Source organism: Buteo buteo, chromosome 5 (genome assembly GCF_964188355.1).
Source record: "Buteo buteo chromosome 5, bButBut1.hap1.1, whole genome shotgun sequence".
In the NCBI taxonomy this organism is placed as follows: Eukaryota; Metazoa; Chordata; class Aves; order Accipitriformes; family Accipitridae; genus Buteo; species Buteo buteo.
The window spans coordinates 46,851,065-46,869,818 of record NC_134175.1 but is presented as its reverse complement, the minus strand read 5'-3'; the positions used below and the strand labels follow the sequence as shown (position 1 = coordinate 46,869,818).

Sequence of the window (18,754 nt, the reverse complement as noted above, 5' to 3'; positions counted from 1 at the left end):
CACAGCTTTTCATCTGTCTACTGATTATAGTTTTCAATAGTGACCTGTATGTTTGAGACTATTCAGTTCCTGCAGAACAGTATTCTGGTTTCCTTGTCAAAGTGCTGCAACAGAACTATTTTAATAAAAGCAAGATGCTGTCATTAGTTGCTAGTCTGCTCTGAATTCCTAACAAATGTTTCCCTGTTCAAAAGAGAGGGACATTCTAAATGACACAAAAGATCAAGCAACAAAACTTCCTTCAAAAAAAGTCTGGGTTTATGTCTACGTATGACTTCATTGAACCTCAAATAGAACTACAGAAGAAAAGGATAAAAAGAACCTTCAGATACAAAGAAGAATAATTCAGATTTAAGTAGATTAAGCCACGCAGCGATGACACAAATACTATTTAAGTCTCTGCACTCACAAGAGGATGAAGCAAGCTTCATACTGTTGCTGCTTGTTTAAAAGCTGCAAGCAAGGTATTTTTAAATGGTGCACATTTCTAAGTTCAAAAAACTAGAGAAAGAAAAACTTGTAACAAGCATTAATCCTAATTAATACTTTTAGGTTATCTTCCTATCTGTTCTCTCAACAAATACTCACATTGTGCTGGGGACACAGATGTATACACAGGGAGGTCTGTACATGTAGACCAATTTGCTGTTACCAAGGTAGGTAAAAAAAGCCAGTTATTTACCAAACAAAAGCCGAGCACAGGAAAAAGTTCCTATACTTGTTTCATAGCCAGCTTTGTGCCAGCAGGCCTCGTTAGCAGCACAGACAAATTAAGCTGAGCTCCTTCCTGACAAAGCTCCAAAAAAGGCAGTCAGTCAGTCTTTTCCTGGGATTCAAATTCTCTTTTCTCTACACCTTATTAAAGTGGTATCTTTGACAAAACCAAGTGAGTACGGATAGTCATCTTAAATGTTACTGCAAAAAGGCATTGCTACTGAACATGCTGGTGTTTCACATGTAAGAAAGGAATGCAGAGAACTTAAGATATGGAACTGTAGTAAAGTATTGCTGAAAGTGATATGGAAACAATGTTCTCCAGTCTAACCGGTACCTCCCAATTAAAGCAGTACTAGTTGTCTCAGTTAATTGCATAAGAGCAAAAATAATTAGATAATAAAGTGTCTGTAAGTCTGCCTTTAAAATACATTTTAATATATGCAATACTATAGCAAATCCCGTCAGTTACAAGGCAATTAAGCCTAGTTGCTGAGAAATCAAATAACTGAGTTAAACTCACCTTAAATTATTCTGTTGACCTGATGGAATGACACTGTAGTAAACTGGCATTCCTGTTGTGGGTAATCCTTGATTTGACTGACTGGGAATTATAACAGGCTGTTGATATGTCTGCTGGGGCACTGCTTGGGAACCTTGAGGCACCGAAACCTAAAATTGAGACCACGTTACAATTTTCTTTCTGCCTCTTAACCATCACCTAGTTTATATAAGATTTTTTTAAGAAAACAGAAACTGAAAGATGTACTGGAGTTCTCTAAATCCAGAAAACTAGTGATAACAGTAGTTGAAATAATAGTGCTTTATTAAAAAAACCCCAAACTTATCTTCTTCCCCCAAAATGGAAGTGTCAGTTCCAAGCGACTCCATCAATTAACAAAAGAGATTTTCTCTATAATAGAAAGTGGGGTGGTGGGGAGGGAAATCTTACGAGCTTTTTCTTCCCCATCCTCTGAATTGCAATTAACACAGCACTTGGCTTTCAACAGGACTAGAACTTCTACATACGTGACAGATTTTCTTCTCCCTGCAATTGTGGGGTTTTTTGTTTGTTTATTTTTTTAATTTCTGTCCCCAAAGTCACCTTTGACACCTGCTTGCAGTTTTCTACCATTTACAAAGCAATGCACTTAAAATAACAATAACAACAACAACAACAACAACAACAACAAGCTATCACTCAAACATGCAGAAGAATGGTTGGAAATTTAAGAATAAATCACCCACCTGATAAGATGGCACTGAAGGATATGGAACAATCACACCCTGAATTTGATTCCCAACATTGTTGTGTTGGCCACTGACCAGATTTTGATTCTGAGACTGCTGAACTCCGACTAAACCCTGGTAGTTTTGCTGCTGGTTAGGCAAAACCTGGTAACCTGAAATTACACATTTAAGTCTTACTTTGAAATAATGAACACATTTTATACACAGTTGCCTATGTGAAAATGTATGTGTAGCATTTTCCAATGGCTTTTTAACTCTGGCAACTTCATAAGAGTTGAACTTATCATGCATATAAAAAGAAGACAACATTAAAATTAACAGATTTATTCATTTGGATCCAGCATGAAATACTTACTATCCATACTATTTGCAATGATGCTCTCACATGCTTGCAATATTTATTTACACTCTAAGTGAGTTACATGCATTAACACCTTGATTTGATAGGTAAAAGCTGAAAGCATTTGAACAAAGCATGCTAGATAATATCAAAACCAATTAATTGTCTATTATTATGAACAAGGCCACTCTAGGTACTTTAACTTTGAAATTCTGGTTACATTAAATTCTGCTACTACCTCAGGTGCCCTAGCAATAAGGGCATCTTGACTATGATTCAAAACTGAATCACACTTCAAGAAAATTCGTATAAGGCACATGTGCACATCTTTTTAAAAAGGGCAATTTCTACTGAAATCTGTAATGCTAAAACCAACTGGGAACCGAGAAAAACCTTCCAGGTAAAAGCCATGTTCGCATACAGTGGAAGACAAGTTATATTCAAAGTTATCTTGGGGAAAAAAAGATTTTCATATTCACCCCTCTGTAGTGCCTCTACAACAATTTATTACTGCTTAAACTGGTATCCTCTGCTAACTTTCAAAAATGGCCTAAAAAACCTCCAACCCCCCAAAAAAACAAAACCAAAAAAGCCCCCCAGCGTGAGTGCCAAATAGGAAATCTGTGTATTTATTATGTCCAACCTTAGCCTCCGCTTTATTTTTTTTATTTTTTTATAAAGCATATAGTAGGTAACTGCTACCTTGATCAAAACACATGCAGAACACAAGTAAAGTTCTTTTTGTCATATTCTGTTATACAGGTATGTGCTACTTACCACAACAGCAAAAAACCATCACTATCAGTGTTTCTGAGACAAAGCCAGTTATCGCTCCAGAGTAACAAAACTGGGCTTGTCAAGATGCACTGACGGCAAGAAGAGTCTGTATTTAACTTGGACACATTCACATTCTACTGACCTTGACATTCCCCATGCTCCCTACCTTGGTATGGAACTATAACGAAGCAAATGTAGCTGCAAAAACTCACGTGGATTTTTTTTAAACTGTGTTTAAAAAATTGCACAGTCTATTTTGAAAATAATTCAGTTAACATGAAACACTTTCTTTTGTAAAGAAAACCCACCAATGCTCATTGATTACATACAGTGTACAATGAACATTGCGAATTAACAGCCTCAGCTGGCTGTCTCTATAGAAATTGCAACAACAAAGACTAAAAAAAGACTGCTAATATAATCAACTATTGCTTCAGAAAGTTAAAAAGAAGGTTCAGTTTGTTAAAACCAAGAGAGCTATTCATTAGAAATGCACAACACACTATAAATATTTTCAGAGTAGTATACAAAATTTCAGAGCAATGCATGCTTGAATTAGGATTAGTAATTAGAATTTTTAATAACTCTTAAGTTTGAACTGTGCACAAAAATCCATCTCATATCTGTAATAAACAAAATGCGTAAATGTACTTTGCTATGAAATGATCTATGGCACCTAAAAAGCAGCAGAATGTGAAGTTGCGGTATATGAGAGATCCAATCAATACATCTGCAACCTAAACCCCTCATTTCCCAGAAATTGCAATGTAGCTGTGAATATTCTTCAGCTTTTTCTGGCACTTCTGAAGATATACATGATCAATTTTGCAAGCAGAGAGAACTGGAACGACATAAATTGACTGCCAAGAAGGTTCCCCACAGTGTTCCAAAGAATGCTCTATTTTTAGCTTCACGATTTCACCTCTGCATAGAGAGTGGTCTGACAGAAATGCAGCACTCAGCAGAAAACCCACACCTGCCGTAGCAAATTGTCTCATTACACAGAAATCCTCTGAAACAGTAGATAAAAAAAGAAGCATGCTTCTTAATATTTACATAATTAAAAAGAAATCAATGTTAATGTAAGAGAAGTTAACTTACAGAATATAGAGATACGTTTTCTGAATAACACACTAAGAGTGAGAAACAGCCTTTATTCAAGAACAGAAAAGCAAGTACAATCATTTGGTTAACAAGCTATGAGTATAGCTTGATTACAACTATTACAACTACAGCGATTATTGCAACTGTAATAGTTTTATCCCTGGCCGTTGTGAAGCAGAAGCTAGTTGAACTTTAGCTGATGTTCCTACAGTAATTGTAGTTCAGATAAGATTTTTAATCAACCTCTAAGTTAGGTCTCATGGTAACTGGGCCCTCATTATCATGGCAATCGGAAATGCCGCCTTCTTAGAGTTTTCTTCTCCCAATATCTTTTGGGCAACCGAAGCATTTTTATTAAAAGTGAACGCCCTAAATATTTCACCTGAAACCCCTTTAAAATGGAAGCCAGGAAGCAGCTGAAAAAGAGACCGGTTCACTGTGAGAAATGTAAACCTCTCAGACAGTGTTACGGCCCCGAATCCAACAGCTCATAAATAAAGTCAGGCCACTCCATATTATTAAACCAAAAGTGGCTTCAGTTGCCGTGCTCTCAGCAGCTGTCATCTTTTATCTAAATTTGCGTTTGGAAAGTTATTTCACAGTTAGTAATCACTTTATAAGATGAATAAAACCCACAGCTTTTATGTAATACAGGACTTGTCAATTCTCACTTTTGACCGGACACATTGCTATACTACCCAAGTAACCTGCTGCCTTTTGTCTCAAAAACAGCCGTTGCTAATAAGCATCAACCGTTTCGGATGTAGCTTTATGTCAACTTAATACAAATATTTACAATTTAAAATAAATCTACAAGAGAGATAATTTCGAAATACACCATCTCATGAGCAGTTTACAGAACAGAAAACATGACATGGAACCTTCCATCTCTAGAATGCCGATTCAAATTTGCCTATAAAGCAGTAAATGAGAGCCAGCAATGGCTAGGTAGCGATTTGGAGATCTTGAGTTAAACACTAATTATGCAGTTGCTAGTAAAATACTTCTCTCTACCATTAGTGCTAGTAAACACCAAGTAACCAAACAGGACTGAATGGCATTATTGGCTGGACCACCCCTTCACTACTTAAACATGATCCCTTGAAGTCAGGGTTACAAGTACAAAGTACATTATCAAAGCAGTAAAGTAGCTGTCTGCACAGCTTGCTTGTTTTATTTCTTCTAGGACATAGAGGGAGATTTTAGCTACTGATGCCTTTTACCCTGTCCACATTACAGGCAGTGAAATTCAGTTAAAATGTAAAGAGCTAAAATCATACAAGAAAGAAACTTACTTACCTAATAGCAACTGTTTCCTCTCTTTGCATCTTGGTGCTGACGCACCATCACCCCACGCTTTCAAATTCAGATTGTTTTGTTTAGCTACATACATACACTGGGCTCTCTCCGATTTAGAGAGTGTGTGTGCTATTCACAGAGGGTGTCCCCAAAAACAGGGAAGTAACCCCAGTTGAGCCTCAGACTTTTTGCTATTAAGTAGTCTAGGTATTAAAAATTCTGAGGAAGGAAAGCAGGTTGTATAATACAGTTGAATAACACATCTTTAAACGCCAGTGGATAAAACAAGTTGCAAAAATGAGTAGTTTGTTTTCCTTTGGAAAAAAACATCAATATACTTTCACTTCTGAAAAGTGGTGATCTATTTGCAGCAAGCAGGTACTAACAATACTTTATAAAATGATCTGACAACCCTACCACAAGTGGGCATCACATCTTCATGATTCTGCAATGAAATAATCCCATGTAAATTTGTGAACTGAACCCCTGAATAACAACTTCAAGTGTTGCTGCTATTGGAGCACTTCCTAAAAGAACTGCAGAAGAGGGAACCATCCCTCTCTTCCAGGCTACTTCATAGAACAGCTATAAAGAAATCCAGTTCATATTTGTAAAAGCTGATCTTTCATCCTATTTCTGTAAAGCAACACATAGTTGGGGGTGGGGGAAGAATTAAAAATCCTTCTTCCTGAAGGAAACTCAAAAAGGACACTAGGTCTAATGTATTCAACTAAGACATGGTATAAAAGCCTGATTTTTAAGGGTGTCTGCCTCCAAACATCACTAGTTACTTCTGAAAGTTTTGACTGTGAGTCAAGATATTACTGAGAAGTAAATTTGTTTCAGGAATCCAAACCTTACTGAAAAAGTCATAACAGATGATCAGAATACTGGTAGCTACAGTTACAATTTTTAAGGAAAAAAAGACAATAGGAAAGAAAGGAGACAGAAATACCTTTCTACAAATGTTATCAAGCTGTAACTCAGAAGCAGTTGAAAAGTCATTACTAAAAATGTAAGGAGCAGAAAACTAATTCTAACCACTTAAGTCTCATTATATATTCTATTCAATACCCAGATACCTTTAATCCTAGGACAGAAAGACAAATTAAAACAGTATCACCAGTATCTTCTGCACAGCACTCTTTTCATGCCACAACATCTAATATTAGTATCTTTTGTTTAGAACTTTAAGGTACATATCTGCAATGTTACATCATTCAAAGGTACTAATTCATCTTACTTTGCGAATTACTAAAAAGTTAGCAACTAAGTTACAAGTTTTTTAAATTATTCAGTTCAAAACTTTAAAAAAAAAAAGCATTATCCTATAATTAAAGTTACAGCATGAGCCACTCATAGTAATGACTCAAATCTAAAGTTTCACAAACAACTGACTCAGATTTTTTTCCTACCTTAGCTTAGTTATACTTTGCATCCCATATTTGAACTTCGACTTTTTTTGAAATTTTACAGCAAAATAAGTTTAAAAAGCAAAATCAGGAAAAAACGTACAGAAAGTATTCTAACAAAATGCTGAAGGAGTTCAACAAACCTGTCTGCTGTCCAGGCTGTGCTAATGGTTGGTTTTGCTGTGTGTTGTAATGGACAGAAACAGGTCGGTATTGTTGACTGGAGTGTGGATACTGATTGGGGGTACAATAACAAGCTGGCATCTAAAAAACGAACAACGGTTAAAGAGATTCACTACCTGCAAGTTTCTAGAAGGCAGACATCTAAATGCAAAAACAATCGTATGATAAAAGAAAGATGCAAAACTTATTAAAAGGTGCAACAAATGTTAAATAGTTTCGCAATTAAAAAAAACTTATACTACATAAATTCCCTCTTTAACAGCCAATTTCTTCTACTTTCACTGTAGAAGTAACAATTCCCAGTTTCCACAAAGAAACATCTGAGACACTAGAAAACTATGCAGAACGTGAGTTTTACCAGCTACAGGTAAACAGAAAAACCTGGGTGATTATTGCTCCTCACATAAACTGAAGTCATTCATTTCAAAGCACATACGGCAGAAAAGAAACCCCAACCCCAGAATAAATGCACACAGCTGCCATTTAACACACACCATACAAAAAGCTCAGTAATAGAACAGCACGATCAGTTGTTAAATACAGCTTGTGGGAGAATGGAAACGGAGCCATTGTACCTGTGGCACAGGTTGCTGCATATATCCCTGCTGCTGGAGTACTTGCTGGTTGACGGGGTGGCTAGATGTCGAGTAGCCCGGAGCAGAAACCGGTTGGCCAGAGGGTGGTGGAGGTGGAGCAGCTGCGATGATAAAACCAGACTGCTGCGGGGGCTGGAGGACTACGGTGGACTGGAACATAGCAGTATGAGGTTCAGCTGGATCAGCAGGTGGCTGACGGGCAAGACTCATATGGCTAAATTGTGATCCTAGGTTGTCTTGCTGTAATAGTTAAACAAAGGAAAAATTACATTCACAAGCGTACCTTCAACAACAAAACAGAATAAAATAGCCAAATATCTCAGTAAGTTTCAGACACGCATATCTTAAATTACTGTGCATTAGCAACATCAGCCAAAGAACAACAGGAAAGAACAAAATGGAACATGGCAGTAGATTATCTTCAGGGCTGACAGCAGGAGAGAACATCCACAGTCACTAGAGACTTCATTCATTTCACTGCAAATATTTGATTTTTGGATTACATCTGCCTCTATCTACTTATTGTTAAGAATTCAACTGTCAAAAATAAAGTCGGAATTTGTGTCACTAACATTTTCTGATTGGACTCCAAAGCTTGAGTGAAAACATCTAACCACAGTTAAAACAGCAGAAGGCATTAGTATTGCTAAAGTAATTTTTGGTTTTAAGAACTGAAGTTAATGAGGCTCTAATCCTGAATAATGAGGTACACTCCTCTAACTTAGCATTATACTACATGCAAGGATTGATTTTTTTTTAGCCTGAAATCAAGTAACAGCTGCAAGAAATGTATGCTAATGGTTACCTACTATCTGTATTTTATGAACATCTGAAACTATGATACTGATTGCACTGAGCACTCCAAGAGTTCTGTGAAATTTGAGCTTGGGGTTAGTGATAGAAGTTTCCTTCTCTTCACAAGCAATTCAGCATCAAATTATCAACATCCTGGCAATTAGAAGCGATCACCAGTATTGTACTTTTTTGCTAATCAGAGAGATCTGGTTCATACTTCAAAAGTGGACTCTCCAAACATGGAGGAACATTAAAAACATTTTAAGACCACTTGATCTTCTCTTAGATCATCCTGAAGAAGATAGGAGTTAATCAAGACAGAGTAAGTGTAAGCTCCGTCTTTTACTGATTAGCTACGTTCACATTTTATGATGAACTTTTATAATTCCCAGGCTAAAGATATTCTTAATTACTACTGGAAATATGAATTTGCACCTGAAACTTTATTTAGAATAAATACATTAAAAAAAATTTAAACACTTTATTTTCATTAGATCAACCACCTAACTATGACTTTGGCATTTCACTCTTTAATGATGCCTATTAACGTAACTGGAATGCTTTTCTACATTGGATTTTACATTCTGCTTTTTATAATACCTGGTTTAGAGAAGAGATACTGATACTTAATTATGAGTTAATATTAACTCTAAAAACGTCCAAAGGATAAACCCAAGGAATACACATTTATTTCTGTTACACTACCAACACGAGTAAATTCTGATCCAGTCAGTTTGTCCTACAGTGATATGTGTAGTACAAGCACGATTAACCACTGAAACATGGTATTACCAATAAACAGATAAAGCAAACCTTCCTGGTATCAACTACAGATGCGTTGGATTTAGATTATGAACCAAGACCATCCATCCTTTTCACTATGTTACTTTAGTTACTATCAGCAGGAATAAATTTTTGAAACTGCCAGCACACTTAGTATTTGAACCCAACTCCTGAATGTGAAATGCTTTGAAATTATGATAAACCTGGAAGGAGTTTCATTCTCTGCTTTAACAACCATATACCTGACAATGACTGTGATTCATAGCATAGAGACACCTGAACTAGCTGCTACTAACAGCAATTTAGTCATATGCTAAACTCACATAGGAAGCTCACATTGGTTAATTAACCATTCTCATTTCATTACTGAGGAGATAAGTTATACTGACTGCAGTCCACACGTATTCAAACTCTAAAATAACAGGAGAAACAACATCACTAGTAACAAAGCACCCTCCAAGAAGTGCATTTGCTTTTTGAATTGTATACCTAAAGCACAGATAACAGTTACAATATAGTTTTAATTATATCCAGACTATTGAATTCAGATAAATCTGTATCTCTTATTAGAAGACATTTCTGATTAATGTTGAAAATAATAACAAAATAAAAACTCTGACTACATACTAAAATAGCTATTGTATAACACTGTTGTGGGTTAACCTTGGCTGGCTCCTAGGTGCCCACCAAGCCACTCTATCATTCCCCCATCCTTAGCAATACAGGGGGAGAAAATAAGATGAAAAGTTCATGGGTCAAGAAAAGGACAGGGAGATCGCTTGCCAATTACCATCACAGGCAAAATAGACCCAACTTGAGGAAGATTAATTTAATTTATTGCCAATTAATAACAGAGTAGGATAGTGAGAAAAACAAAACTAAAACCAGCTTCCCCCAAGCCCTCTGCTTCTTCCCAGGCTCAACTTCAATCCCAACTCTTCTACCTCCTCCCCCAAGTGTCACAGGGGACGGGTACTGGGGGTTGTGATCAGTTCATACACCTTGTTCCTACTGCTCCTTCTTCCTCCCACTTTTCCCCTGCTCCAGTGTGGAGTTCCCATGGGATACAGCCCTTCAGGAAGAGACTGCTCCAGCATGGGCTCCTCTCTCCATGGGGCCACAGCTCCTGCCCTCCATGGGCTGCAGCTTCCTTCAGGGCATCTCTACCTGCTCTGGTGTGGGATCCTACATGGGCTGCAGGGGGAGAACCTGCTTCACAATGGTCTTCTCCACAGGCTGCAGGGGAAACTCTGCTCCAGCACCTGGAGCACCTCCTCCCTTTCTTCTTTCTGACCTTGGTGTCTGCAGAGTTCTTTCTCACTCCTCTCCCTCACAGCTGCTGCACAGCGTTTTTCACCCTTTCTCAAATACATTATCAGAGATGCCACCAGCGTCGATGACTGACTCAGCTTTGGGCAGCACGAGGTCAATCTTGGAGCTGCCTGAAATTGGTTCTGTCCAACACGGGGGCAGCTCCTGGTCTCTTCTAGCAGAAGTCACCCCTGCAGCCCCCCCATTACCAAAACCTCGCCACATAAACCCAACACAAACATGTATTTGTTAGAGTATCAGAGCAGTTTGGGGAGTTGGGAAGCCTCAATTTTTTGACCTGGACCCAAGGCAGAAGCTGAACTAGGATAACTCTTCCCCTTTACTAGGTTTCAGTTTCAATTTGGGGGGGGGTGGGGGGGAGTGTTTATTTGTTTTGGTTTTTAAACACAAAAGACTAAGATATTTCATTTCCAGCTTCTATTTATTAAACAAGGGATGTTAATGAAGTAGAAGTGTTAAGAGTTCTGGTAAAGAGGCTAGAAAAAGGTAACCTCAAAAAACAGAACAGCTGATCCCTCAAAATGTATTAGGGTTCAGCAGAAGAAAGAGCAGACAAAGAAACAATGAGAAAGGATGGGAAAAGGTTAATCCAGAGACATAAAAAGGTACTGACTGGCTAACAAAACAATGGCATTGAAAAGCTGTTCCTTTATAAAGGGAAATAATATATATCTAAATATTGAGATATATAGGTATAGCCTTAATTATATACAATTTTGCTGAACTTGAAATAAACACATTAAAATCTCAGGAACTATTTTTCCCCCACTCAGGTAATATTTCACTGTGATTGAAAAGCTAGCCAGTCATTACACTGGTATCACACACCACTTACAAACAACCAAGCAAAGGTCAGCATCCACTAAAGATTAACCCGTGCAGAGAGGAGATGAACAGAAGGTGTAATACCACAGAATATTGCTGTGTAGAGGAGACTGGCAGGAGCGGGGGTGGATAAGAGACTGCAGAGTACTGAACAGGCTGGGAGGAAGGCTGCAGAGGCCGCATAGGCTGAAGAAATAACAGGTTTATAAACATGGTTAACATCAGAGTAAGAAGTGAAAACAAAGTCAAAGTCTTTTGTACTAGGAAAAAGCAACTATGCTCCATTACCGGAAAGGGAATGGATACTTCTTTTTTCAAAGCTCAAGACTGCATAGAATTAAAACAGAAGTAATTTTCAATATCTCAAGTCTCCCAACACAAATATATTTGCTTTATTTGTTATACATTATATTAGCTATAAGTCAGCAAATTGCTTCTGTTTAACATTTACTGTTTCTTTTAGAGATTTTGTTTTTGAAATTATAAAAACTACACATGCATTCTAAATACAAGTTGTTTCAAAGCATCTAAAGACAGAATGAATTTACTACTAACCACAGATTAAAACATATTACTTTCATTCATTCAACAGTACTAAAATATTTTTTCTAGATTGTGGTTATCTGAACATCAGAGAGGTATCATTGCTGCTAACAGTTCGGGTAGGTTCAACTCCAGTATCCATTGAGAAGGCAACCATAGAAGCAGTAAAGAATTTGTGAAGAAAACTGCAAATACCACATACACACTTCTGTAAACTAGACAGGGAGAAAAATGAGCCTTTTTCAAAACAGACCATCTATACTGTGGCATATGCAGGTATCCTGAATAGAAGATTTAAACGGGGAAAGTGAACAAAGATAAAGGTTTAGATGAAGTTCTATAAATAACTTTTTGATGAAATTTGAGAACAATTTGAAAATACCACAGGAGACTATAGCCAGTAGCTTGGTGCCCAAAATAGCTGCTGTGAAAAGAGGTAGAGGCCTCCCTTCGCCTGCCCATATGCACTCTTTGCTTTTCTTCTCTTCTCCTTGAAGGGCTGAGGTCATCTTTAATCTGGCCTATTTTACTAAATTCCTCTTGTACAAGACGAGGATAAAATATATCCTGTACTTCAGCGTGCAGGTTTTGTGAGTAGAGCAAGCCAAAGTGCTACTAAAACAGTGTTCATACTCTACCAGTCCTAAGCTACCTCTTTTGTGCCATGAGTACTGCTTGTGCAGTACAGCCCAAGAATTCACCTGGCTGAAAAATAACCTTAAGACAAGGCAACAAAGATTTCAGATGGATTAACTCTCTTCCCAGATTGCTGACTGTATTAGTGTTAACGCCAGGGTTAAAACAACACAGCATGACTAAGGATGAAGGCAGAGCCTCTTTTCCAGAGCAATCTAGGCTTGGGATGTTCTTGATACGTAACATTTTCATACTAAAATATCTTCTGTATTTTTAAGAAAAGGCTGCCTACCGTGGTCAGTTACTAGCAGAACTGATAGTTTTGAGGACTGTGGGGGAAAAGTCCAGTTACCCGTACCTGTGTAGCTATTACTTCTTAACCTATGCTTCAGCAGAACAAACCTGCTGATCCCTTGTTATCAGACAGCAATGTGACAGTATCAGTGATCAATACCAGGATCATGTATTTGACATGTGCACCTGTGAGAGGATGTGGTTAGCTGCTGGCTGTTGCTGAGGTGGTGCGGGAAGAGGTGGCTGTTGCGGAGGTCCAGGCACTTGGGTCCTAACAGGTTGCTGAGGCATAGGAGGATTGTACACAACTGGAGTGCCATCTGGATTAAGGAATGGCTGACCTGACGAGTTGAAAGAGAACAAACACAACCAAATGACAACCAGCTACATCATCTAAGTTTGGAGAAAATAAAGACAAATGTATTTACAGTAGGCAAAATGAATAAAATACTAAAAATTTGAAAATAAGCAATCATACTGTTTTATATGACAGATTTATGCCAAATCCCCACAACTACATTTATAATAGCAATGACTAAAAAGGCCTCACTTGAGAAACTACATGCAGTTAAAAACCAAAACATTTAAGGTAAACAAAGATACCCCAATCTTTACTTAGTGAACACAGATTAATATTTGCTGTATCCTGCTTGTCCTGAAAACTCATTTTTAATTAAATGGATTGAAAAGGGCAGAAGTAATAAAGGAAAACCCTACTAAAAATACTATTTTAAGGACCTTTTAAAAGGCAATTAAATGAATTTCCATTAATCAGTTTGAGGACCAATCAGAACACAGGAGAGCTTAAAGGCAAATATTTTAAAAAAATATATACAAAGCAGTGGCTGCAATGGTATTCCCGTAACTGCTAATGAGATTACCGTTAAAGGACTCTCTTCCCCTATTCATAGATGAATTGGCTTTTAGCTTTCAAATTAAATAAGATAGTACTCTCCTATTTAATAACTTGCAACTTAAATATTACAGCAGTGGACTAATGAAAAACAATTAAAAAATGAACTACTTTAAAGTAAATTATAAACAGACAGTGATTTATTTTGGTGCCTGGGTTGGGAAAAAAACCAAAACAAATCAAAGGAACAAGAGATTAGCTAGCAAGGACCTATGTCTAGCTGCTTAATGACATGTGTCTTGCATTGGCTTATTTTGATGCTTAAGGACCAAATACCGATGTAAATTTTTCTCCCCTCCAGTATAAATATTTTCTTGTTTGAGATTCTTTCCAAAGGTACAAACTGAGACTAAAGCCTCTGCACCCTAGCCAGGGCCCTGTCAAAGTACACTAATGCTCTTTCAGACTTCTTCATCCCATCATATTTAAATGCAACTGGCCAACATAAAAGTGTGGAAGTTACCGACGAGAGGACTGAGGCAATTAATGCAAGAGACAGACAGGAAGCATGAACAGACTTGCAAAAATAAGCTACATATTATGCAGCTGGACTGCAGATGATCAAGCTATATTCAATTTACCTTAATGGATTTCTCTTTAACGTTCAAGAATTGGGAATGTTCACACAAACAGGGGGTCAGATTTTCTTATTTCCTTCTACCACCTACTGGTAATCATGGGAGCTTAACTTGTTTTCAGTAGTGGCTGAATAAGAACTGTCTTTTCCCAATTATTGTCTTCAACTACTGAGAAGAATGACTCTGTTGACCTAAGGTCACGAGATCCTCTGTCAGAAATGCTGAGAAACTAATCTATGTTATTTGAACTCTTGACTGTCACTTGGAACAATAAAGCCAGATGAACAACTACAGAATATGATGATTCAAGTACATTATAAGTCGAAAGTTTATCTGAACCTAGGTATTCCTTGTTCTGGAAGTGTACTTTATCTTCTATTAGCCACTCATTAGATACTAACATAATCTTCTGTTATGAAAGACTATTAATGACTGGTTTAAATACATTAAAAATGGATAAAACGTAGGAAGAATCACAATTTGGAAACAAAGCTAATTTTAATGGATATCAAACAGAGTCAAGTCTACAATTCTGCTGCCTTTTCTGAGGGGGTTGCAGGTACAAGATGCTTTCAGATGAAAAGCTTTCACAATCACATTTGTTTCTCTGCCCTTCCCTGTTGCTAAGTGGAAGTCCCATCAGTGTAACAGGGAAAATGACCAACAGTACAGGAGGAAGAAAGTGAAACTTATCACGTGCAAAATATTGACAAGCACATAACTGAAATGAAGATGACTCAAAACCTGCTATTTTTTAAAGGACAAAACTGTGTCATGTTTTAACTGAAATCACTTTCAAGCCAATGGTATTGTTTCAGTGCCTGCAGTATCCGTTTTGCTGTACAGTAACGCTAAAGATTTTAGCATGGTCATGCTATAAACTCATAATATGAAAAACGATAGCCAACATTCTTCATATTTAATGTAGAGTACAAAGTACTCTAGCGTATACAAACACTAAAACCACTTATTTTTCTAGCAAAACTTGTTCACTAATCATCATATTTGTCTTCAGATGGTCAACACACACAATGGAAAATTCATGTATAAGATGTACAAATATCACATTAGAATTAGAAAAACTAAGTCAATAATGCTCTTGTCCAGAACCTAGACTTAAGATAGCAAATACATCCTCCTCCAAATCCAGTGGTTATCTATGAAAATTAGATGCTACAGCTATTCATTTGTAACAAACTATTTCGCAGGGTTGGCTTAAGCTATTCATTTATACAGTAAGGCATTTAAGAGAAACCTTAGGCAGCATATCAATATGCAGAATCATTAAAAAAATCTCAATTTTTTTATACAGTAGCAATTGATTTATATTAAGGAAAAAGAGAAATTTATATGTTTCAATGTTAAACCTTTTAGTTATAGAAAAGAAATTTCATAAACGATCATTTTAACAACCTCAATGAGAAAAATTTAGTTTAAAACATCACATGCAGTTATATTCAAACATAATAAAGTCCATCTACAGAATGATGGGAAATATGTATTTTCTTTTCTACAAGGAAAACAAATCTTTAAACTAAAATTAAAATATAATAATTTTCCAAAGATTACGATGTATTACATAAAAGGTAAATTGAAGTTTTTAGGGTTTCTTAACTTCTACAATACAGTAAAAGTTTGCCCAGAGAATGCTAACTAGTCATTTAATCCAGAAAAGTAGTTAAACACCTCCTTGCGTCTACATTACGAAGTACCAGTTTCCTACCACTTACTAGAAGTATCAGTATAAGCCAATTACACCAACATTACTTTAATCCTGTTTTAAACTGACAAACATAAGTTTAGAAATAGCATGTAATCTCATGCTTATTTCTATGAAAGATGATAAATTCTTTCAAGTCAACGTGAATACTTCTTGAGGCTCTCCCCCCTCACTGCAACTGCTTTATAGTAGCACTGGGAAAGACTTTTCCCTCTCCCCAAAAAAGCCAAAACAATTAATTTAAGTTATTCTGCGTTCTGGATAATAAATCATAGGATTTTCATATTTTGTGCAAGTCACTCATTAAAATTTTACATATAAGTTAAAACTCTACTAGAGAAAATCAAGTGAATTTACTTATTCCTTTGATCCTAGAGTCATGCTTTCTTTTTAAATTAAGTGCACTGAACAAACACAACCACAGCAAAAATAAAGAGAAAAAGCAAGGACAATACAGACATTCAGTCTTATGTAAACACTCGTGCATTTTTCTCCAAGTTCTCAATTGTAACAAAAACATCCACAAGCATGTACCAACCTGTTTGAGGGTTGATCAGAATACTGCCAGGCGGTATGCCTGCCGCTTCCAAGGGAAGCAAAAAGAAGCTAGTGCTAGTAGGTGCCACTTGCCCGCTTATGCCACCATCAAAGGAAAGAGAGTTACTAGTGCTGACAGTTGGATAGACGGCAGGCGTGCCATGAGAAGGCTGGCTTAGAGCTGGCACTGGAAGAGGCTGCTGGGTGTGAGAAAGAGAACCCGTGGATGACCCTACACTACTAGAAGACTCTGAACCTAGGAAAGGAGTAATGAGAAATTGTTTTTACCTAGAGACAGAAACATCATGCTCACTTAAAATATATACTTGTAAATGCTTACCCTTAAAGCTCAGTGTTAAGTACATTATTAAACAGTGGCCTTTTCAATGAACTCCGCCCCCCCCCCCCCCTTCATCTCCCCTGGAATACCATTACAAGACTCCTTCTGTGACCCGAGGGTCAATTCAGCACTGCTTTGCACTGTAAAGTGAGGCTTTCATATCTAGCTCTGATTTTCTGGACAGAAAATACACGCCTGTACATATGCACATGTGCTAATGTTCAGTTCATCTGCAGTTCATTTCAGTGATTGGTCACTTACTCCAAAATGATGCATGCACATATATCAACTGGATACACCGAAGCAATGAACACACAGCCTACAACTACTGCATATGTGCAGGCCACGGGGTAGTGCAGATGCAGTGGGCCCAAAGTCCCTTCAGATACGCTAGCTAAATTCACATGCTCTGTAGACATAGCCTGCATGCAAGCAATGACCATTTTCTTTTTACTACCAGATGTCAGAGATCTTCTCTGACTCACCTGCTGGACTAATTGTAGAACACTAAAACCCCCAAACCTCTTTTTTTCCCTCCTCTGACAATTTTCAGACCAAAAATCAAGAATACAGCTGGAAAAAATGATGGCAACATGGTAGCTTTAGCCTAGTTTTATGCAACAATTCAAAGTTCAAAAGGACTATGAAATAGCTGATTGAAAGCAATAATCATTTTACAGATATGAATGACTATAAACATTGCAAGGCAGTGGAGAACTGGACCCTGAGCTTTCTGAAAGCCAATGCATGCAACTAAAAGCAATGTTCCAAAAGTTCAATAGGAGAGGTCTGTAAAACTGCACTGTTCCTGGATCACTGTATACCTAGGTCTCTAGGTATACAGTTTATCATACTTTTTATTAAGTCTTTGCTATGATACTTGCAGTACTTGGAAACAGAATATAGTTGTTTAAATTTAAGAACTCTTCATTAGCAGCCTCTATACAATCTAGAAGAGAAAGCAAGACTCAAAAAAGGCTGTGACGAAATTTATCTACTGTGTGAAGTTACTTTGCAGTCCTTCATAAAAATTTCTGATTGTAACCCTTTTACTTGTATGTATGAAAAGACAGCATAGCTTGAAGCATTTGCTGATGCTGACTATTATTAACCTTTTTTGTATTTCACTTCATCTAGCAATAGAAAGCTATTAATTGTAAACTGGGCAGAATAGCATATCCCAGCTCTGTAAAACAATCTTCACCTGACCAGTTACTTTGATTAGATTTGATTACAAGTGTATCCACTTCTAGATTATGTAGAGAAATTAGGCTGAAGCCATCACAATTAAGAGCCAATTACATCCTTGATCACAATGAACAAACAAAACCAAATCTCAACACATGCAAAATCACCACAACCTGTAACTGCAGTGAAGCAACAACCATCAAGATAGGCATTCTGAACTTTGAATGTTAACTCACAGGATGCCAAAATAAAGTTTCCAGGGAAATTTTAAGAATCCATTTATGTTCTTGCAATTCAGAAAACAAAGATTTCTAAGAACATATTTTATATATACACTATTGTCAGGTTGTAGTTTCTTTTCAAGCTGTGCCAAATATTATTACTGCATCACTAAATGAAATAACTCAATATGATGGCACAATTTTACAGCATACGCAGAAGTATCTTGGAATGTAATTTTTTTTTTTTAATACAAGTATACAATGGACATACAGAATTTGTAACTGGTTTACTGCAGTAAGATATAGAAGTGTGGTGATATACCTATAAGGTAGTGGTGGTTTAAGGGAAAGCAAAAAATTTAAACAGATCCTC

The 18,754-nt window shown here is 37.0% G+C and overlaps 1 protein-coding gene across 16 annotated transcripts in view; it reads right to left on the bottom strand.

The window, feature by feature from the left end:
- Positions 1-18,754, bottom strand: part of R3HDM1 (R3H domain containing 1) — a 55,315-nt gene that overhangs the window by 10,645 nt on the left and 25,916 nt on the right. For 9 of the 16 annotated variants that reach the window (XM_075028908.1, XM_075028914.1, XM_075028906.1 and 6 more), the window contains 7 exons: positions 16,634-16,888; positions 13,071-13,225; positions 11,496-11,597; positions 7,656-7,916; positions 7,041-7,161; positions 1,963-2,117; positions 1,238-1,386 (listed from right to left, as the gene is read on the bottom strand). In XM_075028908.1, coding sequence (XP_074885009.1) covers positions 1,238-1,386; positions 1,963-2,117; positions 7,041-7,161; positions 7,656-7,916; positions 11,496-11,597; positions 13,071-13,225; positions 16,634-16,888 — 1,198 coding nt within the window. The remainder of the gene's footprint in view (positions 1-1,237; positions 1,387-1,962; positions 2,118-7,040; positions 7,162-7,655; positions 7,917-11,495; positions 11,598-13,070; positions 13,226-16,633; positions 16,889-18,754) is intronic. The other 7 variants (XM_075028915.1, XM_075028907.1, XM_075028917.1 and 4 more) reach the window with 4 other exon arrangements.